The following is a 13,322-nucleotide window of genomic DNA, read 5'->3' as shown; positions in this document are numbered from 1 at the left end:
ATCTTGACTGTGGTACGCTGGAGGGTAACAGTTTTTTTTTATGTTTCTCCACGAATCATATTCAACCAATTTACATACAATACAATATTCTGAATTATAACTGAAGAAACCATTCCATGCAAAATATACACCAATAAAAATGCAATTTTATATATATTTATTAAAACAATGGAAAAACTGGTAAACAGAAGTTAATAAGAATTAAAATTTAATTAAAAGATGATCGACCAATTATGGCCCTCAAAAGTTAGTTTATGGCTAGGTACATGTAATATCTGGCTGGTAACCACAAGTAAATACATGTATCTTCCATCATGAAATATAACAGCTTTCATCATCAATAAACAAGGTTCCACACGTCTTATTTGAAGCCAAAGAATTTCCTCAGTCTTCCTCTAAGTGATTTCTTTTTCTGTAGGCCGGGCATCTGAAAAAATCAAATTAATTAATTAAATATAAGAGAGAGAGTTAAATTTTGCTATTTTGAAAATATTACAAGTAGATATAAGAAAAGAACAAATAATAACTGTAATTTACTCCTTAATTATAGTAACAGTAGTTAGATCACAGATTTTTTTCCCTCCTTTTTTTTAAATAGAGTACATTCAGCTTTTGAGAAAAATCTTTGGTCAAAATTTTGTTTTTTTTTAAACCAAAATAGTTGATAAACATAAATGCATACAATACCATTTCTACTCTTGTTGCACAGTGGTCATTCTTGTTCTTGATCTCTGATGGCAAAATTTCAGTCTCTACATTCTAAATGGAAGAATTTATTCCATAAAGCACCTCTAACAAATATTAAGAAGTCATTTTTGCCCACAAGGTTTTATCTAATATCTCAGTGGATAATGAATCATTTAGCATAATTTGGATGGATTATCTTCACTTAAAGTAATTAAGTTAAACATTATTTTAGCGGTTCTTTGAAATTTTTTTCAACAGATTTTTTAATGTTAGAATATGACATTAAAATATTATAAAAAGAATACCAAAAAAAAAAAGAGCCCCATTTTGGCAATTTTCTAAGTGCCCGGGCTGGTTAATAGGAATTATACGGTATGCATAAAACATTTAAATCAATACAATTTAATTCTGCACAAGAAATATTTCAAAATGATTTCTTAAAAAATGTCATATCAAATTTTTACCTGTGGAGAAGTTTTGAAGGTATCCACTTTAAATAGAAACAGTTTCCGTGGGACAAATAATTCTTCTTCTTCCTCCTTTTCTAAGTCTGATTTGTTGTCTTTGTTCAATTTCTATAAAACAGGGAACTCTTCATTAGGTACAGAAATATTTGATTTTGTTTTGTTTGATTTTAATTCTAATTCTAGAAGAAGAAAATTATTCAGTCATTTTTAAAATGTATTGATTTTTTTTTCTATATTCAAAATTTTGAAAGTCATATGTTTAGTACAATATTTGACAAACAAAAACATTAGTTACATGTATAACTGCTAAATTAAGGCCTACTTATATTTGTTTACACTCTAAAAAAAATTATGTTGCTAGGTAAATGAAAATGACCCCCACCCCACCCACCTACCAAACACCAGTGCTGAATTTTTAAAATCATTTTTGTTGTATAAATTTTAAAAAATGATCGGTTCCTTGGGGGGGGGGAGGTAAAAAAGGAACAATTTTTTAGCCAGTCATTTAAATTGAAACAGGGAAATAACACAATATTTTAAAAATGGTCTAAATGACTTACCTTAAGCTCTTTAAGCATTGCTGACTTCAGTGCCTTTAGAATTTGGAACTGCTTTTCTTCCAAATTTCGTTTGGTCAAAACTGTCTGTTAAAAACAAATGAAAAAAAAAATACATATTTAAATTTTGAAAAGATAAAGAAACAAATGGTAAAACTTACAAAATATAATCAAATATTCGATATCACAATTAATCTTTTTCTTGAAAACAATTTCTAATTTCATTTCTGTGGTCCACAAATTTTGATGTCACCACCTACAATTCATTTTTTCTTTTTAAAATTATTATTTCTTAACAAGTTTGCTTAATTTTTTTTAAGAACCTTATAACTACACTTATTTCAATCTTACTCAATACGTGAATATTAAAATTGATTTTTACACATTTTAACAATGAAAGGGAGTTTACCTTAAGCTCTTTTAGCATCTTCAACATCATATCCTGTTGTTTTCTGAACTGTTCACCTTCGAATTTCTTCTTAGTCAAAACTATCTATAAGAAAATTTTTCAATAAAATTAATATTACTTATGGCAAACAAACAAAACAAGACAGGATCATTAAAATTAAGAACATATTCAAAAAATACAAGAATATATGAGATTAGTTAAGGATAAACAATGAAAATTTACCATGAGCTCTTTGTGTATGGCTTGCCTCTTTTCTTCTCTTGCAATTCTTCCTTCAAAATCCAGTAATGCCACAACCTGAAAATCAAAATTCATCAAAAACTATTTTTACTTAACCTTTGTTAAAAATTGTTAATTATTACAATTTTTGCAACCAATAACGGTAACATTTGGCATGTTTACCTTAAGTTCTTCTAACATCTCAGACATGATCTTCTTCTGATGGTGTATTTTTGTTTTGTCCTGATCTCTCCTAGTCAAAACTGCCTGTATAATAAATAATAAAATAAAGATCAAATTTTAATTTCATACACAATTAATAATGAAAATGATTGGTTAAGAAGGTACAGTTTGGTCTGTATTGTGCACTAGAAATTTTATTTTCTTAAAATGTTAATAAAATTGAGAACATAATGCATGAAAACTTACCATCAACTCTTTGTGTATGGCTTGCCTCTTTTCTTCTCTTGCAATTCTTCCTTCAAAATCCATTAATGCCACAACCTGAAAATCAAAATTCATCAAAAACAAATTACATTACCCGGTAACCTTTGTTAAAATTGTTAATTATCACCAATTTTGGCAACCAATAACATTAACATTTGGCATACACATGTATTTACCTTAAGCTCTCTTAACATTTCAGACATGATCTTCCTCTGATGGTGGACTTTTATTTTCTCATGATCTTTTCTAGTCAACACGGCCTGGATAATAATGATAAAATAAAAATAAAATTTAAATATCGTTAAAATATAATCATGAAAATTATTGGCTAAGAAGAAGGTACAGTTTGGTCTGTATTGTGCCCTAAAAATGTTATTTTCTTAAAAAGTTGATAAAATTGAGAACATCATGCAAAATGACTTATTCAAATATAACACAAAGGATGAACAATGTAAACTTACCATCAGCTCTTTGTGTATGGCTTTCCTCTTTTCTTCTCTTGCAGTTCTTCCTTCAAAATCCATTAATGCCACAACCTGAAAATCAAAATTCATCAAAAACTTTTGACACTTAACCTTTGTTAAAATTGTTAATTATCACCATTTTTGCAATCAATAACAGTAACATTTGGCATGTTTACCTTAAGCTCTTTTAGCATCTCAGACATGATCTTTTGTTGATGGTGTATTTTTATTTTGTCCTGATCTCTCCTAGTCAAAACTGCCTGTATAATAAATAATAAAATTAAAATCAAATTTTAATATCATAAACATTTATTCACAAAAATCATAGGCAAAAAGAGATACAGTTTGGTCTGTATTATGCCCTTAAATTTGATTTTCTTAAAAATTATGAAATTGGCTTTAGTTTTGAATACTGTAAGTCGTTTTAACAGTGTTTAATTCCACGGTGTTAAAAGGATGTATTCGGAATAACAAAAGATTTGACCTATAGGAGAGAATGATTTTCCGGAAAAAATCACATTTAAAAATCAAGGTTCTTTAGTTCTTTTCTACCATACATTTGTCTAAATTTTTCAAATTTGCTTTTTAAATCTAAAATTCATTATTTGTAACTTTATAATAAACCTCCAAAGTTGGCCAAAACAGCATTTTGTCCGTTAAAACACTAAATTCTGGGTGAATTTTGACGTAGAAGTCCTTCAGGGCAGGCCTGCCCCTAAATCAAATCAGGTTATTTTGAAAGATATTGATATAATCTATGATTTAAAACAGGATTTTTTTAGGGGCACCCCTGCCCTAGGGTCGAAATTCACAAAAAACTCAAAAAAATGCGAAAACTAATATCTTTCATACTGGTTTATATTTATGACTCAATCATATATAGTTAGTATAGCTCAGTAAGATAGGCCGTGGACGATCTACACAAACCTTTTTTGTGTCCTGGTTCGAATCCACCAGTTGGAAAACTTATTTTTTAAAAACTTTTACTTGTATAAACACTATTTTAATTATTTTTTATACAAGCTTTTGTATTTTATTTCTATTTTCTTTCTTAAATGCATGTTTGCTGTTAAAATAAAGACATTAATGGAACTACAGATCATTAATACTAAACGCAGTCAACCGGAACTATACCTCAGTGTTAGCACACTTTGTTCGAGGACACGAATCATTCACTTTGTGTTACTCGATACAGGTGTAAGGAAGGAATAGTCATGCCGAGCAAAAATTGCTGCGTTTGCCTTTGTAGAACTTCTCTTGGAAATGGTACTGTTGTGGGAGAGATACTACAAAGTAGATGTAGTTCATTACTCAGTAAAAATGTGAGCGTTGGCGATATTTTATGCCAAAAATGCAGAAGGAAGGTTTACAGATTAGAAAAGAGTGGGGTAGGGTCATTTAAGGTAGTATGCCCCGTTGCCATTACCCATGCATCAGGTAAGGTTCCTAGCTGATACAAAGGATGTATCTGTTAATACTGAGGGAGGGCCAAATGACCACACAGTTAACAAATCTGATAAAATTCCTAGTAAAATTCCATCTACCTCTGCTAGCGTTACTCTTCCCGTTATTTCTGTTGGGAAAACTAAGGCGCTGTGCATCATTTGTCGCAAAGAATCAAAGGGTTTGCGAATCATCCCACATTCAGCCCGCGCAGACATTTTCATACAGCAAGGTGTATTGGTACCAGCTGGGGTCAAATGCTGTATATCTCATTTGAAAGATGACCACTTGCGTGTTGGGCATGTGCTTGATACTGCTAAACTCAGAAAGTTTTCCTCAGAAATCAACCAAAATGAAATAACAGAATTACTTAGTGATATGAGGGAAAGAATATTGCAGGGTTTCTCTAAAAAGCTTGATTTTAGGAAGAGCATAAATCTATTTAATGAAGATTATTTTAATCTAACTGGTCTTACGTATGACCAGTTTGAAGATCTTGTTAGTCGTCTTTCGTTTTTCTCACATCTACAATTCGTTCTACTCGAGAGGCTACTGGTCTCTTACTCACAAAATTGCGTACAGGCATGTCTCATTCTATTCTTGCAACTTTGTTTGGTTTTACTGAAATGCAAGTTTCTCACATTGTTGCTTCTGCAAGAAAAGCATTTCTTCAGGACTTTGTACCTTCATTTTTAGGTTTTTCTCATATTTCACGTTCCGAGATTATAGAAAATCATACTACAGTTTTTGCAAAAGAGCTGTTTTCTGACTGGATAGACGATACAGCCATTCTTGTAATGGACGGCACCTACATTTATATTGAAAAAAGTAGTTCTTATACGCAACAACGAAGATGTTTCTCAGTACATAAAGGCCGCCCACTTATAAAGCCTATGATGATCACAAGTACAGATGGTTATATTGTAAGTGTTTTGGGTCCATTCTTTGCAGATGGCAAAAATAGCGATGCCCATATTTTGACAAGTATGTTAAAATCCAATGCAGAGGGCATCGTCGATTGGCTAAATGAAGAAGACATATTTATTCTTGACCGTGGGTTTCGCGATGCTATGGAAACAATTACAGATTTCGGTTATCAATGTGAAATGCCAGCATTTCTTAACAAATCTCTCAAACAACATACAACAGAAGAGGCAAATAGTTCAAGGCTTGTCACAAAACTTCGTTGGGTCGTCGAGTCTGCCAACGGTAGATTAAAACGTTGGAAGTTTCTCTACAATGTAGTAACAAATACACAAATACCATTCATCGGAGACTATGTCAGAATTGTCGCAGCTTTAACAAATGCCTATAGACCACCTCTTGTTTCAGATAAACCACAAGACGAAAAGCTTGCACAACAAATGCTCTCACTAAAATCTAAACCCAATCATGTTATGGAAAAAGTATCAAATATTCGAATTACAAAGAAAGAAAAGTGGGTTAAGCTTGATGCAGAAGATTCAGGCGTAAAAATAGACTTTCCTGTTCTATCAGAACAATACTTAAGAGACACCACTTTTGGTATATACCAGTTGAAACAGGCAATCAATTACGTAAATGAACATGTAAGCGTACAAGGTAATTACGAAATTTCTGTGAATCAGAATGAAAACCTTTCAAATCTTGTACATGTTAAAATACAGTCTCGCCATGTATCTTCCAAAAAATACAATTGTTGGATTGAAAAAAGCCAATCAGAGGGAAACCCTATATCTGGCTGGTATTGCGATTGTAAAGTAGGTGCTAGGACAGTTGGGTGCTGTGCTCACGTTGCTTCTGTTTTATGGTATTTAGGTTATGCCCGTTGTCAGTCTCACACACTAGTTCCCTCCAAAAATCCAAACATCCAAGATGCAGCAAATATTCCTGAATAATCTTGTCGAACATGACAGTAAGACCCCAATCTTTTTAAGTGTTCGTTTATTTAAAAAATTTTCACACTACAAACATAAAACAGAACAAGGTCCCCGCCATGTTACGAGAAGGGCGTGCTGAATACCAGTACATTAAAGTTACATTGTATAAAATTGTATACCTTGAAGTCAATTTATTGTCCCCCGCTTGAAAAGTGGGGGATATTAATTTGGGTTTGTCCGTCCGTCCGTCCGTCCGTCTGTCCGTCCGTCCGTCCGTCCGTCTTTGCAATGAAATTTTACATAACAACTCTCTGTGGCCTAATGAAGACCCCTATTGATTTTGAGGTCAAAAGGTCAAAGTTCAAGGTCGTAAATTTATACATTCTGTCCGTGTGTAACACTATCATTTCCGGGCGATATTTCAAGAAGATTTTGAGCTTATGCAATGTAATTTTATACCAAAACTCCCTAGGACGTCTCTCACCCCTCTCAAAGTGCCCCGCCCCGTTTGTTTTATTAGTATTTATAGTATTACATGTCGCTATTTTTAGCGCAGGGGCATGAGGAGAGTTATTGCGTATAAAACAGGTTCTCGGCGTACTTTATGTTCTTATTACATCTATTAGAACTGTTTAATAAAGGCTAAATAAATCAAACACCATGGATTGTGTAAAATTTTGAGAATACCTAACGTGAAAACATGAATATATACATGTATGTGACTTCACTTCTGCATATACTTCGCACCATGTATAGCGATTCCGTGGTGTAGTGGTTATGTCTCTCGCTTCGAATGTGAGAGGTCCCGGGATCGATACTCGGCTGGTCCAAAGTTTCTTTTTTTTTTTTTAAATACTTTTCTTTCTTTTTTTAACTAAATGATAGTATTCAGCATGTGAAATGAAAAATTTATGAGGTTATAAAATCATCATTACAGTGTGATAAATATTCCATATAAAAAGAATCTTCTATACACATAATAAAGAATAAGCAACCAAATCTTTATATGCATATTAGGCTAACATACATGTATTTTATTTGCTTCAGTATATATGTATACATACATTTAATAATTCTACAAATTCAGTCAGGGGGATCCGACTTTTTCCCTAAGCGGGGGACACGAATTCTCTGAATTAGCTTGTCTATACCCTGATCAGGTTTTTTTCATTAATGACAAGTAATTTCAAATTCTTTGTTTCATTTTCATAGTAATTTCATTTTCACAATAAGTCGCCCACGTGGCACAGTGATGGAGCATCTGCTCTAGAATCGCGGAGTAAGGAGTTGATCATTGCGTCGCGGATTCGAATTCCACTGTGGGACGTGGAGACCGGTCCTTCGGATGAGACCGTTCAAACTAAGGTCCTGTGGCACAGTACTTCGATGCTGGCACGAAAAAACTCCTAATGGCCCTGAGTGCCGAGTATAGCTAAAAAATTTGCAGCTCTCCAACGGCAAGTGGTGGAGTCTTCATATGAATGAACAATTTTGAAGAGGGGTGTCAAACAAGTTACAACAAACAACCAACCATTTTCATAATTTGCATTTTTTTTTACACAAATAAAAAATGCATCCATAATCCAAGCTGCTAAGATAATGACTGTAAAACTGTTTCGTCTATTTCTACACGTTAAAGGTATTGACCAGAACTTAAGCGATTCATCAGAAACAAAAAACTACACGCATGTGGCCTAAAGTCATTGACCGGAACGGAAATCGATGAGCTTTTTCTAAAGACTAAAACCATTATCGGTCCTATAGGTCAAAGCATATATAAACCTAGAAGTGATCCTTTCATGATATCTCAAAAAGTAACAATTGCAATGGTTTTAATTTCATGCTGCAAGAAATTGATACAAAATTTTGTGTAAGTATTTAAACGCTTTAAAAACAAATAATAAAATCTACGATGGGTCTAAATTCTTGGAAAATTAATAAATCGCGATATAGCGAAATTAAAACCATCGTGAATATTTGCCATGATCTACAGTAGTTGAATTGAATAGATGAATAGAATAGATGAATATGATAGATCATTAAAGAATAATCAAATTAAAACAAACACAAAACAAACAAACATAACAAGACAGGACCATTAAAACTGAGAACATCATGCAAAAGGACTAAAATGTAGCAAAGGATAAACACATGAAAACTTACCATTAACTCTTTGTGAACCCCTCTCCAAGTGGTCTGTCTTCTCTCTAATCTCTCATTCCTGTTCTCATATTCTCTTGATGCTACTTCCTGAAAATCAAAGATTTATCAAGAGTAATGAACAGTTTACTGAAACCTTTTTAAAATGGAGAATTTCTGCATTTTCAGTTCCTGATGCATTGCAACTAATTACATTAATATTTGGCATGTTTACCTTTAGCTCTTTAAACATCTTCATCATGATCTTCTTCTGATACTGAACTTTTATTTTGTCCTGATCTTTTTGAGTCAAAAATGCCTATAAAAAAAGTCAAAAATTTATTCAGTGAATTCAAAATCAGATTTTAATCTCATAGACACTTAAACCCCAAAATAAAAGGATAATTTGGTAGAAGATAAAGCATATGTTTCCGAAAATTTTACCATCAGTTCTTGGTGGATAGGCTTCCATGCTTTTCTGGATTTTTCAATGCCAATAAATGTGCTTCTTAGCTTGACAATCTTACTTGGGGCTTCTTTCTGTAAATACAGTTATAATATTTATCAATCTGGGCTGCAAAGAGTAGACTAATATCATTTTACAAATTAACTTCATAGAAAGCATAGTATATAGTACCTTAAGTTCTTCTTGCATTTCTTCTTTCAACTTGATCTGGAAATCCATGACTTTCAACATCCCTTCTACCTTTGATAAGTTTTCCTAAATAAACAATTTACGAAATAATAAATTAATTAATGAAATAGATAAAATGGTTACATTCATAACAGGTATTATAATGACCTATTATACAAGGAGAGGGTGCGCAAGCTCTTTGCCTGTTTCCCAATCCTTATTAAATTAAATTATTCAACAAAAAATGTTAAATTAAAAGTCAGTATATCATAGACAAAAATTATACATAATTTCAAATTGTGCTCATTTGTAAACCAAAACAGTTCTCATATGAATTAACTAAGATCAATAATAGCGTCCCCATATGAGTGAAAAATTCGGTAGGGACGTTAAACAACAAATAATCAATCAATCATATCAGATATTTACAAGAAACATATTGACGCAAGCGTCAAAAATCGGCCGCAAACCAATTAATTAATTCTTTCATATAATAAATTAGAAACTGAATTCTTATATTTATCTGTTAATTAATATATATATCCCTGTGACATTAAACATTTGAATGCGACATCCCAGGATTTTCTTTAGTACATAATACATATACATTGCTACATGTACAATGTATTTAAGCAACTTACTCATAGCCCTCTGCGTCCCCGCACTCAGTAAGTTTAATTAATACTATAAACGAACTCTGGCGGAAGTTTGATGTTTAAGTAGTTTTAACACTTAACCATAAAAAATAACGTTTAAACTCATCTAACTAGAGATAGTTTAACATTAATTTAAATAAAACGTAACAACTATGTGGGGCTCCTCGCTCGCTCAGAATTTGAAACCCCCAACTCCCTCTAGATCCGCCACTACATTTCTCTCTGTCTTGTTTTGGTGCGAGATGTGGCCAATCGGCAATCCTCGGCTGACTCCGCTACGCTCCATTCAAACCTCGGATGTGATTAGTGGAGGAATACGCAACAGATCCTTACATTTCTCCGCCGGAAACTGCCTTATCACTCATTTCATAATTCGCTCTGCATAACGTTCCTCGAAAATGTATCTTAATTTGTACAATTCTTTATCGTAAACAGATTTTGATTACATCCTCATGTTAACAGGCTTTGAAAGCAAGAAAAACTGTTGAGTGTGCCATTAAATAACTCCGATTTCAAATGTACGATGTTTGAATAAAATTCAAATAAGATCACATGACTGAATCAGCAAGATGGTAGATCACCGTTGACGTCCGAGGTTATGTGCGAGGTACGAGTCATCCGAGGAACTCCGAGTGAGATGTGGCGGGAAAAGGCTTGGCATGTTGTAAAACGCGCATTTTCCTTGTCTGTTGGAGAAAAATCTCCTAATATTCTGTCTGATAATAAATTAAGATTAAGTCAAATTTTTGAAAATTGTCCGTATCAAAAGTACATTGTATATTTATATTTACACGTCATTTTAAATTATATATACTACAAATCCTGTTGAAGTAGAGAAAGTAAAATTTGTTTAGACATGTAAATAACGCGATCCTTGCTTTAGACTATGCTCAACATGTGTGCTTAATACTCCGCACTTCAGTTACGTCGGAGTTTGTCAATCAGGATTGGATGAAACAATTTAACCCATTTTTCACAAAATTTTAATTTTATGATTATTATGCGTTTTTATTTTACATTTAGACACCCTTTCTAAATATTCTATTACATGAATGTCAAATATTTTTTATTCAAATTGTTCTAACTCCGCAGAAACGCACGGCCACTTAAAACTTTCATATCATATAACCGACCGCCTCCTGGCGGCCGGTAATAAAGCCCAGCATTACCTGTCGCAGTTCTTCCTCCTCCACCATATCTACCCAGTTCCTTTCAAACTTTAGGATCTCTTTCTTTGATTTCTAAAAAATAAACCCAGATGCTTTTTACATGAATCCCTCTCTCTCTCTTTCATTTTTCAATAATTTTGAAATTTGAACTCTTAATTAACTCTCTTCAACAAAAGAATTTATACGTGGATGATGCATATAGGGAACTTCTTGACACTAGAGAGTTTTTCCAAAGGACACCAATCTAGCATCGCGATTAAAATTAGCTATATATTTAGAATCATTTATCTGGCTAAAATAACAGTCTTCAATATACTCACCAGATCTTTAACGGCTTCATCTCCGAAGTCCAGAATTAATTCTGTGTCCTGCAATGGTAAAAAGAATTGTTTCAGGAATTAAGCAAATTACAAACTGTGAAAATTATTGACATTGCAAAATACTGATAATTGTTAAACTATTTAATGCAGTATTATAAGATGTTCCAAAATTAAATATTATCTTCAACGTTTGAAAAAGCTGCATGCATCAATGAAAAAAAGGTTACTTCCCTTTCACCTTACTCTAGTTTTATTTTATAAAGACTTGAATTTGTTTTATTTTTCTAGGAGTTCAAAATTACCCCCCCCCTCTTTTTTTCACAGCCTTCCAAGGCAAAGCAAAGACTTTAAAAATTCTAATTAAAATGTCTAATAAGCTCCTTACAAAAGGGATGGGAAGCATGTCTATAGGTACATCAGCTGATCGGCAGGCCAGCTGGGTCAGAATTTCTTGTAGTCGTTTTTCGCTGTACATTTTCTCGCTCACAACTGCATTCTGAAAAAAAAATTAGATTTGCAGAGGTTTGAAGTCATTGCAATCTTGAATTACTAGATATGAATATCAAACCTGAAGAAAAGAAATTAATTTTAAATTTGGTATCAATATTTAAAAAGAAATGTCAATCTCATCAGTAAATAACAAATGATTGTTTTTACAAGAAAACGTCTTTAACATGTGAAATTCTGAAATTTGACAGATATTAAAAATTGTATGATTTGTTTTGAACATATTTTATTGACAACATGTCAAAGGGATCGGACACAAGTTCCAAATACTCATATAGTCCTTTCCCTTTATCATATAATATACAACCACTTATGCATACTAGGAGCTAATAAAAAATAATTTTGCATAAAAATGTTGTGTAACAAGAACCCAAAAACATTTCATAAGCATTATGAATTTTTACTTACGAGATGCATTTCCATCACTTTTGTGTAAACAAAACTTAACTATGACGTCATAGGTCATCGTCAAAGACCTCCGTCATGACGTAATAATTAACTTGTATTGTATCAAAGTATTTTGAAAGCAATCTACAACAAGTAAATTTTGCTACATGTACATGTAAATTCGTGTCAAAGTAAAAAAAAAAACAACTCCTAACTATTCGTTCACAAAGGCTTTATATAAAACAACACTCAAAAAGGGGGCAGTGTACTGAATCAATTAGCTTGCTTGGAATAATACATTACTGGCGATGACTTTCATTTAAAATCTCTCGAGACGAAAGCTTGATTCCTAATATACTTTATAAAATGTCACTAATTACATCTGCTAGATATTCTAAGGCTTAAAGTCTATACTTACATTTTGCATTCCAACTGCTTTGTTGACGTTGTGCATCTATGTAAACCTGTATTATGATGTCATAATCATTGTCAAAGTCCCTTTGATGTTTGATAGCATGAGTCATACTGATTTCCGGAAATTCTGTTAAGAAAAGTTGCCCCGATTACGTTATATTACCTTTTAAATGTGTTATGTTATCTATGTTATGTTGTGTCTTATGTTAACTTGCAATAGAAAGCACGGGCGTCTAATTGAAGTGTGGATCGATTGCCCCCCCCCCCTTTTTTTAAATAAAAAATTTCTTCCTCTATGCAAGCAGATAGTGCTTTTTCCCATGTTTAGAAAATGTTAGACAGTATAATATAATTATGTATTTTTATTATACCGTGTAAGGCCATTCTCTAAATGTGTAAAAAAAAAAAATTACTATCTAGACATATACATTTGATTGACGGTTTTTTTTTAAAGATATGTTTTTAAAATATTATGCGCTCTTACATTTTCTTAGGGGAAGCTATCGATCCACACCTCAGGCGCCTGTGGTACAATGTAGAAAGT

The 13,322-nt window shown here is 32.6% G+C and overlaps 1 protein-coding gene across 4 annotated transcripts; it reads right to left on the bottom strand.

Moving 5' to 3' along the window:
• Positions 1-352: 352 nt before the first annotated feature.
• Positions 353-11,961, bottom strand: LOC134274259 (ELKS/Rab6-interacting/CAST family member 1-like). Of its 4 annotated transcripts, XM_062756518.1 has the most exons (18): positions 11,856-11,961; positions 11,471-11,518; positions 11,151-11,222; positions 9,329-9,412; positions 9,136-9,231; positions 8,927-9,010; positions 8,716-8,802; positions 3,427-3,510; positions 3,248-3,322; positions 2,963-3,046; positions 2,769-2,843; positions 2,523-2,606; positions 2,343-2,417; positions 2,121-2,204; positions 1,715-1,798; positions 1,152-1,262; positions 688-759; positions 353-427 (listed from the first exon to the last, which is right to left on the bottom strand). In XM_062756518.1, exons 1-18 carry the CDS (start codon positions 11,943-11,945, stop codon positions 362-364), a joined length of 1,455 nt encoding a protein of 484 aa, XP_062612502.1. In that variant the 5' UTR covers positions 11,946-11,961; the 3' UTR covers positions 353-361. The 4 variants fall into 4 exon arrangements, with proteins under 4 accessions (XP_062612502.1, XP_062612507.1, XP_062612522.1 ...); XM_062756523.1 differs by lacking the exon at positions 2,963-3,046; XM_062756538.1 differs by lacking the exons at positions 2,523-2,606; positions 2,769-2,843.
• Between the last annotated feature and the right edge of the window lie 1,361 nt (positions 11,962-13,322).

The sequence above is a fragment of the Saccostrea cucullata genome, unplaced genomic scaffold (genome assembly GCF_032062105.1).
Source record: "Saccostrea cucullata isolate Sc308-1 unplaced genomic scaffold, CSIRO_AGI_Scuc_v1 ctg14920, whole genome shotgun sequence".
Lineage (NCBI taxonomy): Eukaryota > Metazoa > Mollusca > Bivalvia > Ostreida > Ostreidae > Saccostrea > Saccostrea cuccullata.
The sequence above is the reverse complement of the archived record's forward strand: the minus strand, read 5'-3'. Positions and strand labels throughout refer to the sequence as shown.

Excerpts from the sequence above, each read along its gene's own strand:
- LOC134274259 (XM_062756518.1), bottom strand. The coding sequence starts at position 11,945 with ATGTACAGCGAAAAACGACTACAAGAAATTCTGACCCAGCTGGCCTGC. Across the intron at positions 11,223-11,470 it reads ATGAAGCCGTTAAAGATCTG|AAATCAAAGAAAGAGATCCT; the intron begins GTGAGTATATTG and ends TTTATTTTTTAG. Across the intron at positions 428-687 it reads GTGCAACAAGAGTAGAAATG|ATGCCCGGCCTACAGAAAAA; the intron begins GTATTGTATGCA and ends TGATTTTTTCAG.